The following is a 23,888-nucleotide window of genomic DNA, read 5'->3' on the forward strand; positions in this document are numbered from 1 at the left end:
AGTAGTTGGTAAAACTAATATAATTCTCGGGGCTTGCTACATTCCACCAGGATCAGCTCGTCAACTTTATAGTGATCATATTGAATTGGTTAATTGTATTGTGTCACGCTATCCTAATCACATTGTATGCATAGTGGGTGATTACAATTTGCCTGATATTAAGTGGAATGCAGCATCTACAGAAAGCATGTCGGAAGGACTGTATCCATCGAATGTTAGCTGTGACACTGAACGTATCATCTGCGATGGTATGGCTTTTGCCGGCTTGGCTCAACACAATTCCGTACAAAATGTCAACTTTGTAACTCTAGATTTAATTTTTTGTAACCACATCACATTGGTCAATGAATGCTTACCTCTTTTGAAATGTGATAAATACCATCCAGCTGTGATTGCAAACATCTGTGATATTAATACTCCTATTTTGAAATCTATCGAACCGTGTTTTTATCGTGATTTTGGAAATGCCCCCTATGAACTAATTGATAATTACCTATCAAATGTAAACTGGAATTTCTTAAACAATTTCTTTGATATTAATCAATGTGTAAGTGCTTTCTATAGTATAATCAATTATGTAATCGAAACATTCATTCCGTTAAAAAAATGTCAAAATAATAATAAATTTCCCAGTTGGATAGATAATTCTACTAAATCTTTAATTATACAGAAGAAAATAGCTCATAAGGATTATAAAAAATCTAATTCACATTATGATTACGTAAGATTTGCTCAATTAAGATACGAATGTAAAGAGGCTATTCACAATTGTAGACAATTATATATTGATAAGGTGGAAAATAATATAATATCTAATTCAAAAATGTTTTGGAACTATGTAAAAGCCAATAAACAGAACAGTGGCTTTCCTAAAACAATGTATTATAATGACGTGGAAGCTCATTCTTCATTTGACATAGCTGACTTGTTTGCATCATATTTTCAATCTGTATTTAGTCATCCTGATCCCGATGTTAATTTCTGTGATACTTATTACTGTGATACTGCTTTAGATTTAAATTTTATTCATATCACCTACGATGATATCTTGAAAAAAGTGCAATCTTTTAATAACTCTAGTCACCCAGGACCAGATGGTGTTCCTGCGATCTTTGTTAAAAAATGTCTGCTTTCTCTGATTAATCCACTTCAAATAATGTTCAATAAATCATTGTCTTTATCTGTATTTCCAGATTCTTGGAAAAAGTCCTTTATCTTACCAATATTTAAAAGTGGCTCAAGAAATATTATTAGTAATTATCGCGGTGTCTCTAAATTATCATTTATTCCTAAGATCTTTGATGCAATTGTTGCAGATATTTTATTTGCTAGTGTGAAAGAAACTATTATTACTGAGCAACATGGTTTTTTCAGTGGGAGATCAACTACCACCAATTTATTTCTTTTCACGGAATTTGTTACTAATATGAATGAACTGGGATCGGAAGTTGATTGTATTTTTACTGATATTAGCAAAGCATTCGATTCAGTCAACATTAAACATTTGATGAATAAATTAAAACATTTTGGGATATTTGATCCTTTGCTTGGCTGGATAGAATGCTACTTAACAAATCGTAAGTCGCACGTTGAATTTAATGGCATATTATCTAAATCAATTGATGCATGTTCTGGTGTTCCGCAAGGTTCCCACTTGGGACCTATTCTGTTCTTATTATATGTCAACGATGTAAAATATGTATTTCAAAACAGTCTTTTTCTATTATATGCTGATGACTTGAAATTGTTTAGAGCTATCAATTCTCCCTTTGATTGTATTTTACTTCAAAAAGACCTAGATAAGTTTAAAATGTGGTGTTCAGATAATAGTCTTAAGCTTAACGTACACAAATGTAAATCTATGAGATTCTCTAAAAAAATTGTTAAAGTACCTGAATTCAATTATAATATTTCGGATGTAGTTGTAGAACAAGTAGCATATTTTTGTGACTTGGGTGTAATGTTAGATCCAAAATTAGCCTTTACTCTACATGTTGATAAAATTGTCAATAAAATTAATAAAACCTTGGGATTTGTTCTAAGACAATGTCAGGAGTTTACTAGCCTTCGTGTCTTTTGCATTTTATATAACTCATATGTTCGCTCATTATTAGAGTACTGCTGTATAATTTGGTCACCTTACTATCAGCTCTATATATCTAGACTTGAAAAAATTCAAAGAAAGTTCATTAAATTTTTATGTTTTAAACTAAATGTTATATTTGATAAGAATAATTACGAACTCATAGTTAAATATTTCGGGCTTAGTTTCTTAATAAGTCGTCGCCATTACTTTGATTTGTGCTTTGTTTTTAATGTGTTAAATAACCGTGTAAATTGTTCCGACATTCTTAATATGTTTTCTTTACATGTACCTAATCGCGCCACAAGAGGTTCTCATTTGCTCCAAGTGCCTTTCCATCGCACACTATATGCTCAAAAATCTCCGTTATGCCGCATGGCTAAACTGGCGATGGAGTATAATGATCTGAACTTTTGTGGTGTGTCAATTAATGTTTTTAAGAGGGAGCTGAAGAATGCTTTAAATATGTAAAGTGTAACTATTGTTGTGATTTGTAATGGTATATTTCCGTAAATAAACTATTATTATTATTATTATTATTATTATTAAAAAGACCTTTGGCGTCCCCGAGAAGGTATTACATTTTGAAAATAAACATTTGGGACCCCCGAGAAGGTTTCCGTTTTTAAAAAAGGCAGTTGGGACCCCGGAGAATGTTTCACAATAAAAAAATAATACACCTAAGAGTCTCCCGAATTAAAAAAAAAAACACGGTAGCACTCAAGACTTTCAAATTCCTGAAAAATAAAACACCAAAAACTGAAAAGACTGTTTCAAGTTCATCCAGCAACAAAACCCCAGATTCCTTTAAATTTATCCGAAAATGAAACACCAGGGGACCTAAAATTAACTACAAACATTTTAAATTGCTTACTCACTGTTGTTAAATGGATTTTTATCAAATTATTACAAAAATAACACAACCATATCTTTGTACATTCTAAGTGAAATGGTAATTAAATTAAACATGGTCATGGGCCAGAGAAATGTTAAATAAAAGTTTTATTACTTACTAGTTATTGTGATCATGAATGTATTGTTTATTTTTGGGATTCCAGGTAAGTGGTGTTCTAGATTTTCGAGTATGTTCTCTTATTAATGATTTTTTTTTATCATTTGAAGGAATAATACACTCTGTAATTACGGCGTTTAACAATCTATTAATAACTAACTTTCGTGACTGTCTGAATTATATACAATTAGATAAATTTTATTTAATTTACGTCAACTAAGACTTGACGTAAATTAAATTAGTTATTTTGGAAGTTTTCTGCCAAAATGAAAGAACTTCAAGAAACTCGTTCCATCATTCTCCGTCATTCCAAACGAGTTTTGTCAACATGTTGACCACATTTTCTCATTTTGTTATTTAAACTGGATTGGTGTCTGGAACAAGTAAGTGAACAATTTTTTTTAATAAGTAATTGTAACCATAAAGCGCAAGGAATGTCCAAGCGTCATGGTCTACGGTCCATATTTTGACTTTAGGAAAAATCTAGCCGAAACCTAGCAATACATTTTTCTTTGGGGTCTCTCCCAGAAGACCAACTTGTCAACTATTTTAAAGACTACGAAAACAAAATCAAAAAACACTAATTTTTGAAAACACGGCTACCGGAGACGAAAAAGTTCATTGTCCGTACGAAACGCTCATTCTTTGTGCGTCAAAGCCTTCAGAAACAGAGAAAATTTAACAATCGGGAATTAATTATGGAAAATTTTTGTTACGGGGTTTGATGTATTCTGGATCCTTCCAACACTGAACACATGAAAATTAGTAAGTACATTTTAATGGTTTCCATTACAATAATGTGTTTTGGTAACAAAAAAAGACGGCTAACCGATAATATGCTAATAATTAGGAATAAAAAAGTCTCGAGCTGATTTAAAAAAATTACCTTATCATTGCATTTACAATTGCGTCACCAAACGTAAGTGTTTTTCCTATCTGGAACAACATTGCATGCAAAACACTTGTCGTAATTATGAAAGCAAAAAACTGGTATACGTAAATAGCGAGACATCAGTGAATATCAAGCTTTGTGGTGCTTAAGGTAATTCAAAGTAGAACGCCTCCCATAAAAATAAAAATGAACGACGACCCTTTACGCTACTCAAAACACTGCACTTTCCACAAGAGCGACGCCAACAATGCGTTAGAAAAATGTGTCAAATTTTTAAAGTGTCGAGATGGTGACTGCGTCATGGATGTGGGTGCCGGCGAAGGTTCAGTAACTTTTGAAATCCTTGTGCCAAAATTACCAACGAATTTCAACAAACTCGTCCTTTGGGACGTATCCCCAAAATTTTTGCACTTTGCGAAAAATCGAACCCATGACAAACGGGTTGAATTTTTTGAACAGGACATAACAACAAGTACTATTCCAGACGATTTCCGTGGATATTTTGACCACATTTTCTCTTTTTTCTGTTTACATTGGATTCATGACTGGGAAAAGTAAGTAACTAACGTAGTAACAACAAATTGATATGAAAGTGTTAGAAGCGACCAAGCAATGAAGAACATCTTCGACATGCTAAAACCAGGCGGGGACATTCTCTTCACACTTCCCACCCATACTGGACTTTTCGATGTGTGGAGAAATTTAGCCAGAAGTGAGAAATGGAGCCCTTACTTCAAAAACGTAGAAAGTGGTACTTCACCCTACTACGACATCAACGATCCTGCAGAAAAGATGAGAACGTCTTTGGAAGCCGTCGGATTCGTGATCCACGTGTGCAAAAACGAGGAGTGCCTTTACACTTTTCCATCCTTTGATTTTTTTTTCAGTAAGGGCGTGAATGAGTAATTTTCGATGAGTAATGTTGTAACGTTTTAGATTTTGCTATAGCAATAAACCCTTCCTTGGGACTGATTTCAGAAGACGAACGTGATGACTACAACCATGAGTACGCACAAGCAATCCGAAAACACCCGAACATATTGTTTGAACATGCTGGTAGTGAAAACGAACAGGTTCACCTTCCGTATAAGAGGCTCGTTGTATGTGGGTTCAAGCCTGCAAGAACTACACAAATGTAATAAAAATTTTAATAAAAATTGGTCTAAAGAGTTTAGCCTGTACTTCCCTCGCTGTCGGAAACGTTATCAACGGGAATACATTACGTCGGAAGAATGTCACGTAGATCTTTGTTCGATTTGAATGAGTTGATCGCCCCAAAACAGATGACTAAAATTATTCATAAGCCTCCATTGAACAAAGTATTCTAAATGTTATTATTATAATTGTCACCTTATCATTACTTTATTGTCTTTTTCACATTTTCCAGAAAATGGGGTAGCTCGTTCTTAATTTGATCAATAATAAATTGACTGATTCATTAATTTTTTTGAGTCACTTGTTTAAGCAAATCTAAAAAATTGAATGCAATGATTCGGCAAAATTTTGAGATGCCGTAATCAATTTTTTGGGGTTGATAAACATATACATTTTCATTAAAAACTTACTACGCTTACAATAACTTCAAAACGTCAAGATTTCAAAGTATTCAGTTTTGCAATTCTTGATTTAACCAATAAAATAAATCGACTCAGTTATTTTTTTTTCACACACCTCGTATAAGCAAATCTAAAAAATATTCATGCAGTGATAAATCACAATTATAGACTCATCATACTTTGCACAATGCACATTTAAGGTAGCATTTTTTCGGAAAAAATTTGGGGTGGCGCGATCAATTTTTTAGGGGGGGGGGGGGGGTGAGCGAACATATTTTGATCAAAAACTTACCATGCCTATGATAACTTTAAACCATCTCCAAGATTTCAAAGCATTTGGTTTTGTAGTTCCTGATTAAATCAATAAAATAAATTTACGCATTCATTAATATTTTTTGAGTCACCCTGTATATGCCAAGCCAAAAAAAAATAGATGGAGAGGTAAATTACTCATCATATTTTGTACATTTTAGATAGGATTTATTCGGCAAACTTTTCAGGTGACGTCATCAATTTTTTGGAGGGGACAAGTAAATATATTTTGGATAAAAACCTATCATGCTTATCATAACTGTAAACCATCTGCAAGATTTCAAAGCATTCGATTTTGCAGATTACAAATTAAATGTCAAAATTTTGTTTCCTAATTTTGATTTTTTTTTTTCAAAAATCTGGACGTTTCGGGTAAAAATCTCAATTGTCATAAACTACATGTGTTATTTGACACAATTTAAAACCCATTTACTATGTACTTTCGGAGATTATCTGTATAATAAAAATCCGGGACGGCAGACAGACGGACAGACAGACAGACGGAAACGGGAGACCTATTTTTTCGTCCTCTAAGAGTCATGACAGGTCAATTTTTCGTACCAGACACTCGTTGTTTGTGCCCCTTGGAGTTTAAATACCACACAATTTCAGTTTCTAAAGTAGTAGCTAATTATGAAAGTAAAATATCGCCAGGTAAAGTATAACTAGACAATTCTGACTTATGTTGACCGATAAATCGCTAAATGAACTTCAGGAGAGTCGTAACTTTAGGGTAAAGAGATACTCACTACTATTTAAAGTCAGACGAAATGGGACACCACACCAATAAACATGAACGACGACGCTTTACGCTACTCCAAACACTCTGGTCTACACAAGGCAGCCGCCACCACCGTGCTCGACGAAAATTTAAAATTTTTGAAGTGTGAAGATGGCGATTGTATTATGGACGTAGGTGCTGGTGAAGGATCAGTTACCTTGGAAGTCCTTTTTCCAAAACTACCAAACAACTTCAAAAAACTGGTTCTTTGCGACGTGTCGAGTGGTTTACTCGACTTCGCGAAAAACCGAACTGACGACGAACGAATTGATTTTTTTGAAATGGACATCGGTACCAGCGCGATTCCAGACCACTTTCGTCAATATTTCAACCAAATTTTCTCGTTTCATTCCTTGAACTGGATTGGAGACTGGGACAAGTAAGTAACCGTTCCACTAACAATCTCTATTTCACCACAAAATACTAGGCATGTCCAAGCAATGAAGAACATATTCGACATGCTAAAACCAGGCGGCGGCGGTATTCTTTTCATTGTTCTCACCCGTGTTCCCTTATTTGATGTGTGGAAAAATTTAGCCAAAACTGAGAAATGGGCACCTCACTTCAAGAATTTAGCGGAGGTCGTTTCGCCGTATTGTGACGTCAAGGATCCCGCAGACAAGTTGAAAACTTGTTTGGAAAACATCGGATTCGTTCTCCGCGTGTGCAAAAACGAAGACTGCCTCTACACTTTTCCGACTTTTCAATATTTTTTTAGTAATGGTGGAAATGAGTTTTTTCGATGGGTGATATTGTGGTGTTTTAGATATTGCATTATCGGTGAACCCTTTTTTCGAATCGATTTCTGAAGCCGAATGTGCCGAATATGAGCAGGATTACGAGAAAGAACTGAGGAAGCATCCGAAGGTGGTCCATGAGAACGAAAATGGAAAAGTTCTGTTTTTGTACGAGAGGATCGTTGTCTGTGGGCTAAAATCTTAAAGATGGAAATTTTGTAGCAGGCTAACGCAGACTTAGGGCAACTTTTTCTAGAAATTTAGTATGAATGGGTATTCTTCATGTTATTTTGTTATCAAGGGCCTCAATAAAAAGCATTAACAATTTAAGAAATTTGCATACTATTTGTTGCTATAGTTCTGGTACAATAAATTTCACTAAAAAAAAAGTTGTCTAAAAATTCTGAAAAAATTCAGGAATGTAGATCTCGATTTGCTGATTCCAAAAATATAGAATGTTTTTGGTCACGGTGCAAAATATTCGCTTGAATCGGTATGAAATGCGAATTTTTGAAAATTTCTAAAAATTTCGATTTTTCAACGGTCGATTCTGGGAAAACCGTTGCAGTTATCAAAGAAACGAGGCCGAAAGTGAGACCTAGAACTCGAAATGTATAGGAAAATGCATTTAGTTAAGTTTCGAAAATGTCAAAATTTGGCCGAAATTTGAAGAAAAGACCATTGGAAAAATTTCACTAAAAAAAAAGTTGTCTAAAAATTCTGAAAAAATTTAGGGACATTGAGAAGTCGTAAAGACTGAAATATCGGAAAATTGAGAAACCGAAAAATAAAAAAAATCGAGAAATGGAAAATTTGGAGAATCGGAAAATTGAAGAATCAATAAATAGAAAATCCCAACATTGAAACATTTAATAATAATATTTGTGGTTTATGAATCTGCCTTGAATTTTTACACCAGTCATTCAGATTTTCGCAAAAAAATCCCCGTCCACCTTTGTTGCTTACACTGTGACTGATATTATTTTTACTTCTCTTAAAAAATTGAAATATTGAAAAGATCGAAAAATGGAAAAATTGAAGAAGCAAAAAACCGAGAAATTGAAAAATAGAAGAATGAAAATATTAAAAAATTTCAAAACTGAAATGTAGAAAAATTGATAGATCGGTAAATCGAAAAACCGGAAAACCAAAAAATTGAGAATTCGAAAAGTGGAAAAATTGAAAAACCTAAAACTTGATAAAGTGAAAGAAAGATCGAAGAATTAAAGAATTGAAAAAATGAAAAATCGAGAAACTGAAACATGGAAACTTCGAGAAAACGAGAAACGGCCAACTTCAAAAAACCGAAAAATTGAAAAGTCGAAAGATCGATTAGTCGAGAAATCGAAAATTTTGAAACGGCAAAAATTGAAAAATAAAAAAATCGAGAAATCGGGAAATCGAAACATCAAAAATTCGAGAAATCGTGGGGAATTCAAAAAACTGAAAAATTGGAAAATCGAAACGTCCGAGAAACAAGAAATAAAAAAATTTTAAAATCAATTAATCGAGAAATCCAAAAAGGCCAAAAAGTGAAAAATCGAGAAATTGAATTGAAAAACTGAAACCTCGAAAAATCGAGAAATCGAAACATCCAAAATTCGAGAAATCGAGAAATGGGAAATTCAAAGAACTGGAAAATCGAAAAGTCGAAAAATTAAAGAATCTAGAAATTGAAAAGTCGAAGAATCGAGAAATCGAAAAATTAATAATTTAGGAAAGTCAAAAATTAAAAAATTGAAAAACCGAAGAATAGAGACATTGAAAAATCGTAAAATTAAGAAATCGAGAAATTGAAAATTTGAAGAACGACAAATTGAAGAAACGAAGAATTGAAAAATGCCAACACTAAAATATCGAGAAATTGAATAAAAAACTGCAAGATCGAAATTTCAAAAAGTAGCAAAATCGAAAATTTGAACAATCGAGAGATTTAAGAATCGAAAACTTGAAAAATTTAAAAATCCCAACACTAAAGTATTGAGAAATCGAAATGAAGAACTGAAAAATTGAAAAAATGAATAAATGGAGAAATCGAAAAGGGGGAAAAATTGAAAAATCGAGAATTCCCGAATTCGAGAAATTGAAACATCGAAACATGGAAACATCGAAAATTCCAAGAAAAACGGTAAAATCCCAAAACTTTAAAAAATTAAAAATCGAAAAACCAAAATATCGAAAAGTGGGAAAATCGAAAAATCTAAAATTTAAAAAATCGAAACCTGAAAAATTTTGAAAAATTGGAAAAAAAATTGAAGAATTGTAAAAATGAAAAATTGGAAAATCGAAAAACCGAAAAATCGAGAAATCAGAAAGTGGAAAAATCGAAAAACAGAAAACAACTGAAGAATTCAAAGAAAAAAATTGAAAAATCGAAAATGGATTAATTGGGAAATTGAAAACTTCGAAACAGCAAAAATTGAAAAATTAAAAGATCGAGAATTCTTCGAGAAATCGAAACATCAAAAATTAGAAACTCAAAAATTTCAAAAGTCGAAAAATTCAAGAATCGAGAAATGAAATACCGGAAACTAGAAGGCGACAAATTAAAAATCGAGAAATCGAAAATTTGAAGAACCAAGAAATTGAAGAATTGGAAAACTGAAAAATTGGAACACTGAAATATCGAGAAATTGAACTGAAAAATTGAAAACTCGAAAAATCGAGAAATGGAAGCATCCAAAACTCGATAAATCGAGAAAGGGGACCATTGGAAAAATTTCACTAAAAAAGTTTTCTAAAAATTCTGAAAAAATTCAGGGATGTAGATCTCGACTTGCTGATTCCAAAAATATAGAATGTTTATGGTCACGGAGCAAAATATTCGTTAGAATTGGTATGAAATGCGAATTTTTGAATTTTTTTTAAAATTTCGACATTTCAACATCGATACTGGGAAAACGGTTGCGGTTATCAAAGAAACGAGGCCGGAAGTGAGTTCTAGAACCCGAAGTCTAAAAGAAAATGTGTTTTGTTAAGTTTCAAAGATGTAAAAATTTGGCCGAAATTTGAAGAAGGGGGGACGGACCATTGGAAAATTTTCACTAAAAAAAAAGTTGTCTAAAAATTCTGAAAAAATTCGGGGATGTAGATCTCGATTTGCTGATTCCAAAAATATAGAATGTTTATTGCCACGGAGCAAAATATTCGTTACAATCGGTATGAAATGAGGATTTTTGAAAATTTCTAAAAATTTCGACATTTCAACGGTCGATTCTGGGAAAAAGGTTGCAATTATCAAATAAACGAGGCCGGAAGTGAGTTCGAGAACTCGAAATGTACAAGAAAATGCATTTAGTTAAGTTTCGAAAATATCAAAATTTGGCCGAAATTTGAAGGGGGTACCATTGGAAAAATTTCATAAAAAAAAAATTGTTTAAAAATTCTGAAAAAATTCAGGGATGTAGATCTCGATTTGCTGACTGCAAAAATATAGAATGTTTATGGTCACGGAGCAAAATATTCGTTAGAATCGGTATGAAATGAGGATTTTTTAAAATTTCTAAAAATTTCGAATTTTCAACCGACGATTCTGGGAAAACGGTTGCAGTTATCAAAGAAACGAGGCCGGAAGTGAGCTCTAGAACTTGGAATGGACAAGAAAAAGGGTTGAAATTTGTGAAATGGACACATCTTCGAGTAATATTCCAGACCACTTTCGTCAACATTTCGACCACATTTTCTCATTTTTTTGCTTAAACTGGATTGGCGACCGGACAAAGTAAGTAAACACTTTTTTCGATAACTTATTATAAAATGAAACGTCAGGAATATTCAGGCATTTAAGAATATATACGACATGTTGAAACCAGGAGGTGATATCCTAAAACACTGAATCACACAAAAACGATGGTGGATTTTGAACAGGACAAAACAAGTATTGTTCCAGACGAGTTTCGTCGAATTTTTCACATTTTCCCTTTTTCCTGCTTCCATTGAAATTCTTTTTTTAATCGATTTCTGAAGACGAACGCAGATTTAGGCCAACTTTTTCTAGAAACTTAGTTTGGATGGGAAAATTACTAAACTAAAAATTATGTCACGACTGTTTCCTTTGTTCAAAAAAGTATTAATTATGAAATTTAACCCAGGTGCCAATTACGCATAGATAATTTTAACTTATGTTGGCCGATAATTCACTAAACGAAGCATTAACAAAGTTGTAATTCAATGGTAAAAAGATACCCACAACTATTTAAAGGCACGGAACATCAAAAACGAAAAAATGAACGACGACGCTTCACGCTACTCCAAACACTGTGGTTTTCAAAAGAGCGGTGTCACCACAGCCCTCCAAGACTACTCAAAATTTCTCAAGTGTCGAGATGGTGACTACATTATGGATGTGGGGGCAGGTGAAGGATCAGTCACTCTGGACGTCCTTCTGCCAAAATTACCAAAGAACTTCAAGAAAATCGTCCTTTGCGACGTATCCCCAAAATTACTCCAGTTTGCGAAAGCCAAAATTGCCGACGAACGAGTTGATACTTTTGAGATGGATATAGGATCCAGTGGTGTTCCAGACGAATTTCGTCAACATTTCGATCACATTTTTTCATTTTATTGTTTACATTGGATCAGTGACTGGGAAAAGTAAGTAAACCCTCTGTTAACAAGCAAATATTTTACCACAAACTTCAGAAGCGTCCAAGTCATGAAGAACATATTCGAAATGTTGAAACCCCAAGGCGATATTTTTTTTATAATTGTCACCAGTGCTCCAGTTATCGATGTTTGGAAAAATTTAGCCAAAACTGAGAAATGGGCACCTTACTTCAAGAACGCACCAACTTTCCCTTATTATGACATGGAAGATCCAGCAGAAACGTTGAAAACGTGTTTGGAAGACATCGGATTCGTGGTCGACGTGTGCCAAAAAGAAGACTGTCTTTACACTTTTCAGCCATTTTCGGATTTTTTAAGTAATGCGGAATTGAGTCGTTTTCGATAGTAACATTGCGACGTTGTAGATTTTGCAATATCAATCAACCCTTGCTTGGGATCGATTTCAGAAGAAGAACGTGCTAACTACAATCATGTTTATGAAAAAGAGCTCACAAAACATGCGGAGATAGTCTTTGAGAAAATAGGAAGTGAAAGCGAGAAAGTTCACTTCCCGTACAAGAGGCTCGTTGTATGTGGGATAAAGCCTTCAAATGTAACTCTCATCAAATTTTAAAGCAACTCTTACAGAAATTAACTCTTAATAAAAAATGGGTGTGTATTATAATTGCGTCTTCTTATCAAAAGTTTCAATAAAAAAAATGGACTCGGAATTCCAGCGAGATTTTCTGTCTCATTAAATGACACATAACTACGTTATGCGTTTCAACTGGACTCAAAATATTTACTGTTGTTTATATGACTACAAAAGTGCCAAAATTGATTTGAGAAAAATGAGATTTAACAACTTATTAGCATATTAGTTTCATAGCTAACAGATTATCGATGTTACCAATTTTTGGAAAGAACCAATAAATTAATTTTTGACTTATCCGAGAAAGAGACAGCGATGGTGCTCTTCTCTATTCAGTCGACGTAATTATGAAAAATAATATTGCAGACCGTAATAAATAATTAATAATCATCATTAATCACGCATTTTTAAAATATCCCAAAATGTGATCGAAATGTTGACTAAATTCGTCTGGAATCGTGGTCCATTTCACAACTATGAATTCTTTCGTCGACAGTTCGTTGTTTCGCATATTGGAGCAGTTTTGGGGATATTTCACAAAGGAAAAGCTTCTTGAAATTGTTTGGTAATTTCGGCAAAAGCACCTCCAGAGTGACTGATCCTTCACCAGTTCCCACGTCCATGATCCAGTCACCTTGTCGACACTTTAAATATTTTAGACATTGTTCAAGCGCAGCATCAACAATTTACAGTGTTTTGCATCCAATGTTATTTCAGAGAGGAAAAACACTTACGTTGGGTGACGCAATTTTAAATGCATTGATAAGGTAATTTTTTGATTTTGTTTTCAGTCTTTAAAATAGTTGACAAGATGATCTACTGGGAGAGACACCAAAGGAAGATTTATTGCTAAGTTTCGGATAGATTTTTCCAAAAGTCAAAATATGGACCGTGGACCATGATATTATTGCATAGGACCCGGGGTGGGCTAGTTAGCATCATGCTTGCCCGCTACACCTTGGGTCGTGGGTTCGATTCCCGCCATGGCTCTGGGTGTAACGTGTATGTCCCGTTCCCCTGTAATTGGGCCTCAGTGCCTGTTGGGGGACGTAATTAATAAAATAAAAAAAAAAATAAAAAAAAATAAATTACATCAGTTAGGACTTATATCAAAGTTTACTAATGTTCCTTAAGTCTTATCTAGAGGGTCGTTGTCAATATGTTGAGCACCGAGGATTTAAATCTCTATTACTTCCGATTTTTAGCCAACTCTTACAGAAATTAACTTTTAATAAAAAATGGGTGCGTTTTATTATCAAAAGCTTCAATAAAAAGACGATAACAATTTAAGAAATTTGCATACTATTTGTTGCTACAGTTCTGGTACGAAGTTCGAGGTTACAATAATTATGTGGAATTCTGTCTCATTAAATAACACATAAACTATGTTTGCGTTTAAACTGGGCTCAAAGTATTTATTGTTGTTTATACGACTAACAAAGTGTTAAAATTGATTGATACATTTTAGTTAGCATAAAAGTTTCATAGCTTATGATTAAACGATGTTAGCAAAATTTTGGACTTATCCAAGGAAAAGAAGCAATTATGGTGCTCTTCCCTACTCAACACACGTAATTATGAAAACATTATATTGCCAGGCGCAATAATCAATAATCATTAATCCGGTATTTTTAATATATGGCAATCAACAAGGTCTACACCTAATTAAAGACATTAAACGTAAAACATCGCAGTTACTAAATCAAAATGAACGAAGACGGTTTACATTACTCGAAACACTGTGAACTACAGAAAAGAGACGCTGACGTTACGCTTGAACAATGTTTAAAATATTTAAAGTGTCGAAATGGTGACTGCATCATGGATGTGGGAGCAGCCGAAGGATCAGTCACTCTGGAGGTACTTTTGCCGAAATTACCGAACAATTTCAAGCAGCTTCTCCTTTGTGACATATCTCCAAAACTACTCCAATTTGCGAAAAACCGAACCGACGACGAACGAATTGACACTCGTGAAATGGACATAGCTTCAAGTACGATTCCAGACGAGTTTGATCAACATTTCGATCACATTTTCTCATTTTTTTGCTTAAACTGGATTGGTGACCGGACAAAGTAAGTAAACACTTTTGTCAATAACTTATTTTAATATGAAGCGTCAGGAATGTCCAGGCATTTAAGAATATATACGACATGTTAAAACCAGGGGGCGATATCCTTGTCACCATTGCTATCCACAGTCCCTTTTTTGATTTCTGGGAAAACCTGGCCAAAATCGAGAAATGGGCACCTTACTTAAAAAATGTAACAAACCACATTTCACCATATCAAAAAATGCACAATCCCGCACAAGAGCTAAGAAAATCTCTGGAAGTCATCGGCTTCGTGGTCCACGTGTGTGAAAAACAAGATAACTTTTACACATTTCCGTCTTTGTCACATTTGTTGGGTACTAGGGTAAAACAGGCAATTTTTAATTGTAATATTTGAACGTTTCAGAGATTTCAAAAGCAGTCAATCCTTCTTGGGAATTTATCTCACAGGACGAACGCAACAACTATTTCCAAGACTATGAAAAAGAAATCAAAAATCACCCGAAGGTGATTTTTGAAACTGCAACTAAGGCAGAAGGAAAAGTTCGTTTTCCGTACGAGAAGCTCAATGTTTGTGCTTTAAAGCCTCTGAAAGCAAGAGAAAATTAACAATATGGTAATATGGTTGTAGCAGACAATAGGTGTTTTCATGGGTTTCATTGTGAACAGTTTCAATAAAGAAACGACCGACAGTTTTTTCATTAATTCGAAGTTCCATGTGATAATACGGTTAAATGTTGCAACGAAGAAGTCGTAAGTTCATCATAAGAAATGTTTTATCAATGGCATAGAGATATCTGCAACTAATTACGTCGTTCAACGACAACGCCACTAAACAAACTGAAATTAATGAAGACACTTCACAGTACTCAAAACACCGTGAATCACACAAAAAAATGGTGGATTTTGAACAAGCTATAACAAGTATTGTTCTAAACGAGTTCCGTCGATATTTTGACCACATTTTCTCTTTTCCAAAAATATAGAAAGTTTATGGTCACGCAGCAAAATATTCGCTAGAATCGATATGAAATGCGAATTTTTGAAAATTTCAAAAAATTTAGACTTTTCAACCGTCGATTCAGGGAAAACTGTTGCGGTTATCAAACAAACGAGGCCTGAAGTGAGTTCTAGTACTCGAAATGTACAAGTAAATGTGTTTAGTTAAGTTTCGAAAATGTCAAAATTTGGCCCAAATTTGAAGAAGGGGAGACCATTGGAAAAATTTCACTAAAAAAAAGTTGTCTAAAAATTGTGAAAAAATTCAGGGATGTAGATCTCGATTTGCTGATTTCAAAAATATAGAATGTTTATTGTCTCGGAGCAAAATATTTGCTAGAATCGGAATGAAAAGTGAATTTTTGAAAATTTCTAAAAATTTCGACTTTTCAACCGTCGATTCTGGGAAAACGGTTGCAGCTATCAAAGAAACGAGGCCGGAAGTGAGCTCTAGAACTCGAAATGTACAAGAAAATGTGTTTAGTTAAGTTTCGAAAATGTCAAAATTTGGCCGAAATTTGAAGAAGGGGGGACGGACCTTTGGAAAAATTTCATTAAAAAAAAAGTTGTTTAAAAATTCTGAAAAAATTTAGGGATGTAGATCCCGATTTGCTGACTGGAAAGATATAGAATCTTAATGGTCACGGAGCGCAGTATTCGCTAGAATCGGAATGAAATGAGAATTTTTGAAAATTTCAAAAAATTTCGACTTTTCAAGCGTAGATTCTGGGAAAACGGTTGCAGTTATCAAAGAAACGACGCCGGAAATGAGGTCTAGGACTCGAAATGTATAAGAAAATTTTTAGTTAAGTTTCGAAAATGTCAAAATTTGGCCGATCAAGTAAATATTTGTAATAAATGGGAGTCAGCCGGAACTACAACTATTTTAAGGTGAAAAAGTTGTGAGTTATCTAACATGATGGATCTTTCAATATTGTTCAGAAACATCTCGGCAAGTAATAAGGAAAATGATCAACTCACAAATAAGTCTATTGGATGCAGGATTTTAACGAATTTATCACATAATTCACTGTTCACAACTTCCCGGTTTAAACGCTCCAAACACTTTGTGTGAAACACCCTGTCATAATAATTGACGCATTTTGGGCCCTTCACGACTTTGATTTTACATTGTAAACACACGATACTCGACGTGATGGGTTCAAGTGCAGGCGATATCAAAGCTCGAAAAAATCCTGCAGTCGTAAGTTTATCACAAAATTATTGAACTGATCGCACGGAGACGTTAGATTCACTCGAACCAAGACAGCAAAATGAACGACGACGCTTTACACTACTCAAAAAACTGCGACTTCCACAAAAACGACGCTAAAATTGTGCTCGAACAATATCTAAAATTTTTAAAGTGTCGAGATGGTGACTCCATTATGGACGTAGGGGCGGGCGAAGGATCAGTCACTTTGGAAGTCCTTGTGCCAAAATTACCACCGAATTTCAAGAAACTTGTTCTTTGCGATCTATCCCCGAAGTTACTCCACTTTGCAAAAAACAGAACCGACGACGAAAGGGTTGAAATTTGTGAAATGGACATAGCCTCGAGTACTATTCCAGACCACTTTCGTCAACATTTCGACCACATTTTCTCATTTTTTTGTTTAAACTGGATTGGCGACTGGATAAAGTAAGTAAACACGTTTTTCAATAACCGATTTTAATATGAAGCGTCAGGAATGTCCAGGCATTTAAGAATATATACGACATGTTAAAACCAGGAGGCGATATCCTTGTCACCATCGCTATCCACAGTCCCTTTTTTGATTTCTGGGAAAACTTGGCCAAAATCGAGAAATGGGCACCTTATTTAAAAAACGTAACAAATTACATTTCACCATATCAAAAAATGCACGATCCCGCACAAGAGCTAAGAAAATCTCTGGAAGACATCGGCTTCGTGGTCCACGTGTGTGAAAAACAAGATAACTTTTACACTTTTCCGTCTTTGTCACACTTGTTGGGTACTAGGGTAAAACAGGCAATTTTTAATTGTAATATTTGAACGTTTCAGAGATTTCAAAAGCAGTCAATCCTTCTTGGGAATTTCTCTCACAGGACGAACGCAACAACTATTTCCAAGACTATGAAAAAGAAATCAGAAATCACCCGAAGGTGATTTTTGAAACTGCGACTAACGCAGAAGGAAAAGTTCGTTTTCCGTACGAGAAGATCACTGTTTGTGCTTTAAAGCCTCTGAAAGCAAGAGAAAATTAATAATATGGTAATGTGGTTGTAGCAGACAATGGGTGTTTTTATGGGTTTCATTGTGAACAGTTTTAATAAAGAAACGACCGACAGTTTTTTCATTAATTCGAAGTTCCATGTGATAATACGGTTAAATGTTGCAACGAAGAAGTCGTAAGTTCATCATAAGAAATGTTTTATCAATTGCACAGAGATATCTGCAATTAATTACGTCGTTCAACGACAACGCCACTAAACAAACTGAAATTAATAAAGACACTTCACAGTACTCAAAACACCGTGAATCACACAAAAAAGATGGTGGATTTTGAATAAGCCATAACAAGTATTGTTCCAAACGAGTTCCGTCGATATTTTGACCACATTTTCTCTTTTTCGAAAATATAGGAAGTTTATGGTCACGCAGCAAAATATTCGCTAGAATCTTTGAAAATTTCTAAAAATTTCGACTTTTCAACCGACGATTCAGGGAAAACTGTTGCAGTTATCAAAGAAACGAGGCCGGAAGTGAGCTCTAGTACTCAAAATGTACAAGAAAATGTACTTAGTTAAGTTTCGAAAATGTCAATATTTGGCCTAAATTTGAAGAAGGAAAAATTTCAATAAAAAAAAAAGTTGTTTAAAAATTCTGAAAAAATTCAGGGATGTAGATCTCGATTTGCTGACTGCAAAAATATAGAATCTTAATGGTCACGGAGTGAAATATTCGCTAGAATCGGTTTAAAATGCGAATTTTTAAATATTTCTAAAAATTTCGACTTTTCAACCGTCGATTCTGGGAAAACTGTTCCAGTTATCAAAGAAATGAGGCCAGAAGTGATTTCTAGAACTCGAAATGAACAAGAAAATGCGTTTCGTTAAGTTTTGAAAATGTCAAAATTTGGCCGAAATTTGAAGAAGGGAGATCATTGAAAAAATTTCATTAAAAAAAAAAAGTTGTCTAAAAAGTCTGAAAAAATTCAAGGATGTAGATCTCGATTTGCTGATTCCAAAAATATAGAATGTTTATGGTCACGGAGCAAAATATTCGCCAGAATCGGTATGAAATGCGAATTTTTGAAAATTTCTAAAAATTTCGATTTTTCAACCGTCGATTCTGGGAAAACGGTTTGCAGTAATCAAAGAAACGAGGCCAGAAGTAAGTTCTAGTACTCGAAATGTACAAGAAAATGTACTTAGTTAAGTTTCGAAAATGTCAATATTTGGCCTAAATTTGAAGAAGGGGGGACCATTGGAAAAATTTCAATAAAAAAAAAAGTTGTTTAAAAATTCTGAAAAAATTCAGGGATGTAGATCTCGATTTGCTGACTGCAAAAATATAGAATCTTAATGGTCACGGAGCGAAATATTCGCTAGAATCGGTTTGAAATGCGAATTTTTGAAAATTTCTAAAAATTTCGACTTTTCAGCCGACGATTCAGGGAAAACTGTTGCAGTTATCAAAGAAACGAGGCCGGAAGTGAGTTCTAGTACTCGAAATGTACAAGAAAATGTTTTTAGTTAAGTTTCGAAAATGTCAAAATTTGGCCGAAATTTGAAGAAGGGGGAGCTTATATTGGTTTATTTTTTCTTAACACATGAAGTCTTCTTTTCCCAACAAGAAACTAAAAACATGTTTAACTTTCCTGTTGTTGAAAGAAAACTCTATATATATATTAAAAAACCAAGAAAAATTTAACCCCACCCACCCGCCCATCTCTCAATTGTGATGAGTTTCTCATTCCTAATCAGACCGAAGGGCGGAGTTTAACTGCAAAATCCTCATTTCTCTGCAAGAAATTATCATATGAAATATGTTTTTGCATCAATTTCTCTAAAAAATTGTACCCTTTTAAAAACATATTTCATACGGCAATTTTTTGTAGAGGAATGAGGGTTTTGCAACTAAACTCCGCCCTTCAGCTCATGATGAATAAAACATTCATCACAATTGAGAAGGGGTGGGTGGGCGGGGCTAATATTTTGTCAATTTTTTCTTAATATACGTAGTCTTTTTTTTCCAAAAAGAGACTGAAAACATGTTTAACTTCCCCGGTGTTGAAAGAAAACTCTATATATATTAAAAAACAAACAAAAATTAAGCCCCACCCACCTGCCCATCTCTCATTTGTGATGAGTTTTTCATTCCTAATCAGACCGAAGGGCGGAGTTTAACTGCAAAATCCTCATCTCTCTACAAGAAATTATCATATGAAATCTGTTTTCACATCAATATTTCTTTAAAAAAATCTATTCTTTTAAAAACATATTTCATATGGAATTTTTTATAGAGAAATGAGGTTTTTGCAGACTAAACTCCGCTCTTTAGCTTATGATGAATAAAATATTCGTCACAATCGAGAAGGGTGGGTGGGCGGGGCTTATATTTTGTCAATTTTTTCTTAATATACGAAGTCTTTTTTTTTCCAAAAAGTAACTGAAAACATGTTTAACTTCCCCAGTGTTGAAAGAAAACTCTATATATATTAAAAAACAAACAAAAATTAAGCCCCACCCACCCACCCGATCTCAATTGTGATGAATTTTTCATTCCTAATCAGACCGAAGGGCGAAGTTTAACTGCAAAATCCTCATTTCTCTACAAGAAATTATCATATGAAATATGTTTTTACATCAATATTTCTCTAAAAAATTGTACTCTTTTAAAAACATATTTCATATGGCAATTTTTTGTAGAGAAATGAGGATTCTGCAAACTAAACTTCGCCCTTCAGCTCACGATGAATTAAACATTCATCACAATTGAGAATGGGTGGGTGGGCGGGACTTATATTTGGTTCATTTGTTCTTAATATATGAAGTCTTCTTTTCCCAACAAGAAACTAAAAACATTTTAAACTTTCCTGTTGTTGAAAAAAAAAACAAAAACTACAAGTGCACATTTTTAAGTCGTAGAATAAGAATTCCTGAAACCTTGGCCACAATTTCTGGTCATTTCAATACTAAAATCTTAAACATGCTAAATTTAGGGCATTACATTTTCTGGTCGAAATTGTAAAACTCAAGCTAATAAAACCCGAATACAAAATTTCTCGAATCTGAAATTAATAAATTCCCAAATATCCAATGTAAAAAATATATCGACGAATTCAAAAATTCTAGAAACTATTCTGCAATTCGGGCGTGGATTTTAAAATGTTCAATCCAAAATTAATTCTGAATTTTCAGATTTCAAGGTTTAAAATATCAAGTATTATTAAATAAAAACAAAAACATATTTCATATCATAATTTTTTGTACATAAATACGGATTTTGCAGTTAAACTCCGCCCTCTGGTCTGGTTAGGAATGAAAAACTCATCTCAGGTGAGATCGGGACGGCTGGGTGGGTCTTAATTTGTTTTTTTTTTTTTTAATATATAGACCTTTCTTTCAACAACAGGACAGTTAAATATGTTTTCAGTTTCTTGTTGGGAAAACAAGACTTCGTATATTAAGAAAAATTGGACAAAATATAAGCCCCGCCCACCCACCCCTTCTCGATTGTGATGAATGTTTTATTCATCATGAGCTAAAGGGCGGACTTTAGTTTGCAAAATCCTCATTTCTCTACAAGAAATTGTTATATAAAACATATTTTTTAAAGGGTAGATTTTTTTTCTTGTAGAGAAATGAGGATTTTACAATTAAACTCCGCCCGTCGGTCTGATTTGGAATGAAAAACTCATCACAATTGAGATCGGAGCGGGTAGGTGGGGCTTACTTTTTTTTTTTTTTTTAATATACAGAGCTCTTTTTCAACAGCAGGATAGCTAAACATGTTGTCAGTTTCTTGTTGGAAAAAGAAGACTTCGTATAGTAAGAAAAATTAGACCGTTGGAAAAATTTCACTAAAAAAAAAGTTGTCTAAAAATTCTGAAAAAATTCAGGGATGTAGATCTCGATTTGCTGATTTCAAAAATATAGAATGTTTATGGTCGTGGACCAAAATATTCGCTAGAATCGGAATGAAATGAGAATTTTTGAAAATTTCTAAAAATTTCGACTTTTCAAGCGTCGATTCTGGGAAAACGGTTGCAGTTATCAATGAAACGAAGCCGGAAGTGAGTTATAGTACTCGAAATGTACAAGAAAATGTATTTAGTTAAGTTTCGAAAACGTCAAAATTTGGCCGAAATTTGAAAAATTCGAAAAAATTCATTAAAAAATATAGTTGTTTAAAAATTCTGAAAAAATTCAAGGATGTAGATCTTGATTTGCTGATTCCAAAAATATAGAGTGTTTATGGTCACGGAGGAAAATATTCGCCAGAATCGGTATGAAATGAGAATTTTTGAAAATTTCCAAAAATTTCGACTTTTCAAAGGTCAATTCTGGAAAAACGGTTGCAGTTATCAAAGAAACGAGGCCAGAAGTGAGCTCTAGTACTCGAAATGTACAAGAAAATGTACTTAGCCAAGTTTCGAAAATGTCAAAATTTCGCCGAAATTTGAAGAAGGGGCGACCATTGGAAAAATTTCACAAAAAAAAAGTTGTTTAAAAATTCTGAAAAAATTCAGGGATGTAGATCTCGATTTCCAAAAATATAGAATGTTAATGGTCACGGAGCAAAATATTCTCTTGAATCGATATGAAATGAGAATTTTTGAAAATTTCCAAAAATTTTGATTTTTCAACGGTCGATACTGAGAAAACGGTTGCAGTTATCAAAGAAACGATGCCGGAAGTCAATTTTTGAACTCAAAATGTACAAGAAAATGTGTTTAGTTAAGTTTCGAAAATGTCAAAATTTGGCCGAAATTTGAAGAAGGGGGGACCGTTGAAAAAATTTCAGTAAAAAAAGTTGTCTAATAATTCTGAAAAAATTCAGGGATGTAGATCTCGATTTGGTGATTTCACAAATATAGAATGTTTATGGTCACGGAGGAAAATATTCGCTAGAGTCGGTATGAAATGAGAATTTTTGAAAATTTCCAAAAATTTCGACTTTTTAACGGTAGATACTGGGAAAACGGTTGCAGTGATCAAAGAAACGATGCCGGAAGTGAGTTCTAGAACACGAAATGTGCAAAAAAATGTATTAAGTTAAGTTTCGAAAATGTCGAAATTTGGCCGAAATTTGAAGAACGAAAAATTTCGTAAAAAAAAGTTCTGTAAAAATTCTGAAAAAATTCAGGGATGTAGATCTCGATTTGTCGGCCGCAAAAATATAGAATTTTAATGGTCACGGAGCGAAATATTCGCTAGAATCGGTATGAAATGAGAATTTTTGAAAATTTCCAAAAATTTCGACTTTTCAACCGTCGATTCTGGGAAAACGGTTGCAGTTATCAAAGAAACAAGGCCGGAAGTGGGCTTTAGAACTCGAAAAGCACAAGAAAATGTATTTAGTTAAGTTTCCAAAATGTCAAAATTTGGCCGAAATTTGGAAAAATTTCACAAAAAAAAGTTGTCTAAAAATTCTGAAAAAATTCAGGGATGTAGATCTCGATTTGCTGATTCCAAAAATATAGAATGTTAATGGTCACGGAGCAAAATGTTCGCTTGAATCGGTATGAAATGAAAATTTTTGAAAATTTCTAAAAATTTCGACTTTTCAACCGACGATTCAGGGAAACTGTTGCAGTTATCAAAGAAACGAGGCCGGAAGTGAGTTCTAGTACTCGAAATGTACAAGAAAATGTGTTTAGTGAAGTTTCGAAAATGTCAAAATTTGGCCAAAATTTGAAGAAGGGAGGACCATTGGAAAAATTTTATTAAAAAAAAAGTTGTTTAAAAATTCTGAAAAAATTCAGGAATATAGATCTCGATTTGCTGACTGCAAAAATATAGAATGTTAATGGTCACGGAGCGAAATATTCGCTAGAATCGGTTTGAAATGAGAATTTTTAAAAATTTCTAAAAATTTCGACTTTTCAAGCGTCGATTCTGGGAAAACGGTTGCAGTTATCAAAGAAACGAGACCGGAACTGAATTTTAGAACTCGAAATGTACAAGAAAATGTGTTTAGTTAAGTTTCGAAAATGTCAAAATTTGGCCGAAATTTGAAGGAGGGGGGAGCTTATATTGGTCTATTTTTTCTTAATATATGAAGTCTTCTTTTCCT

At 33.7% G+C, this 23,888-nt stretch overlaps 5 protein-coding genes across 5 annotated transcripts in view; 4 read left to right on the forward strand and 1 right to left on the reverse strand.

Moving 5' to 3' along the window:
• Positions 1-23,888, reverse strand: part of LOC135141040 (out at first protein) — a 268,832-nt gene that overhangs the window by 41,487 nt on the left and 203,457 nt on the right. The gene's annotated exons all lie outside the window — the stretch shown is intronic.
• LOC135140931 (juvenile hormone acid O-methyltransferase-like) lies at positions 4,082-5,157 on the forward strand. The gene is made up of 3 exons (XM_064071677.1): positions 4,082-4,541; positions 4,587-4,873; positions 4,924-5,157. The coding sequence occupies exons 1-3, from the start codon at positions 4,174-4,176 to the stop codon at positions 5,124-5,126; spliced, it is 858 nt and encodes a 285-aa protein (XP_063927747.1). The 5' UTR covers positions 4,082-4,173; the 3' UTR covers positions 5,127-5,157.
• LOC135140773 (juvenile hormone acid O-methyltransferase-like) lies at positions 6,523-7,578 on the forward strand. The gene is made up of 3 exons (XM_064071450.1): positions 6,523-7,015; positions 7,064-7,353; positions 7,403-7,578. Exons 1-3 carry the CDS (start codon positions 6,648-6,650, stop codon positions 7,576-7,578), a joined length of 834 nt encoding a protein of 277 aa, XP_063927520.1. The 5' UTR covers positions 6,523-6,647.
• Positions 14,250-15,313, forward strand: LOC135140967 (juvenile hormone acid O-methyltransferase-like). Its single transcript, XM_064071727.1, has 3 exons — positions 14,250-14,645; positions 14,693-14,979; positions 15,030-15,313. Exons 1-3 carry the CDS (start codon positions 14,278-14,280, stop codon positions 15,230-15,232), a joined length of 858 nt encoding a protein of 285 aa, XP_063927797.1. The 5' UTR covers positions 14,250-14,277; the 3' UTR covers positions 15,233-15,313.
• On the forward strand, positions 16,879-17,927 carry LOC135140957 (juvenile hormone acid O-methyltransferase-like). Its single transcript, XM_064071717.1, has 3 exons — positions 16,879-17,264; positions 17,312-17,598; positions 17,649-17,927. The coding sequence occupies exons 1-3, from the start codon at positions 16,897-16,899 to the stop codon at positions 17,849-17,851; spliced, it is 858 nt and encodes a 285-aa protein (XP_063927787.1). The 5' UTR covers positions 16,879-16,896; the 3' UTR covers positions 17,852-17,927.

Source organism: Zophobas morio, unplaced genomic scaffold (genome assembly GCF_036711695.1).
Source record: "Zophobas morio isolate AGI-343-1 ecotype UQ-CSIRO unplaced genomic scaffold, CSIRO_AGI_Zmor_V1 ptg000041l, whole genome shotgun sequence".
Classification (NCBI taxonomy): domain Eukaryota; kingdom Metazoa; phylum Arthropoda; class Insecta; order Coleoptera; family Tenebrionidae; genus Zophobas; species Zophobas morio.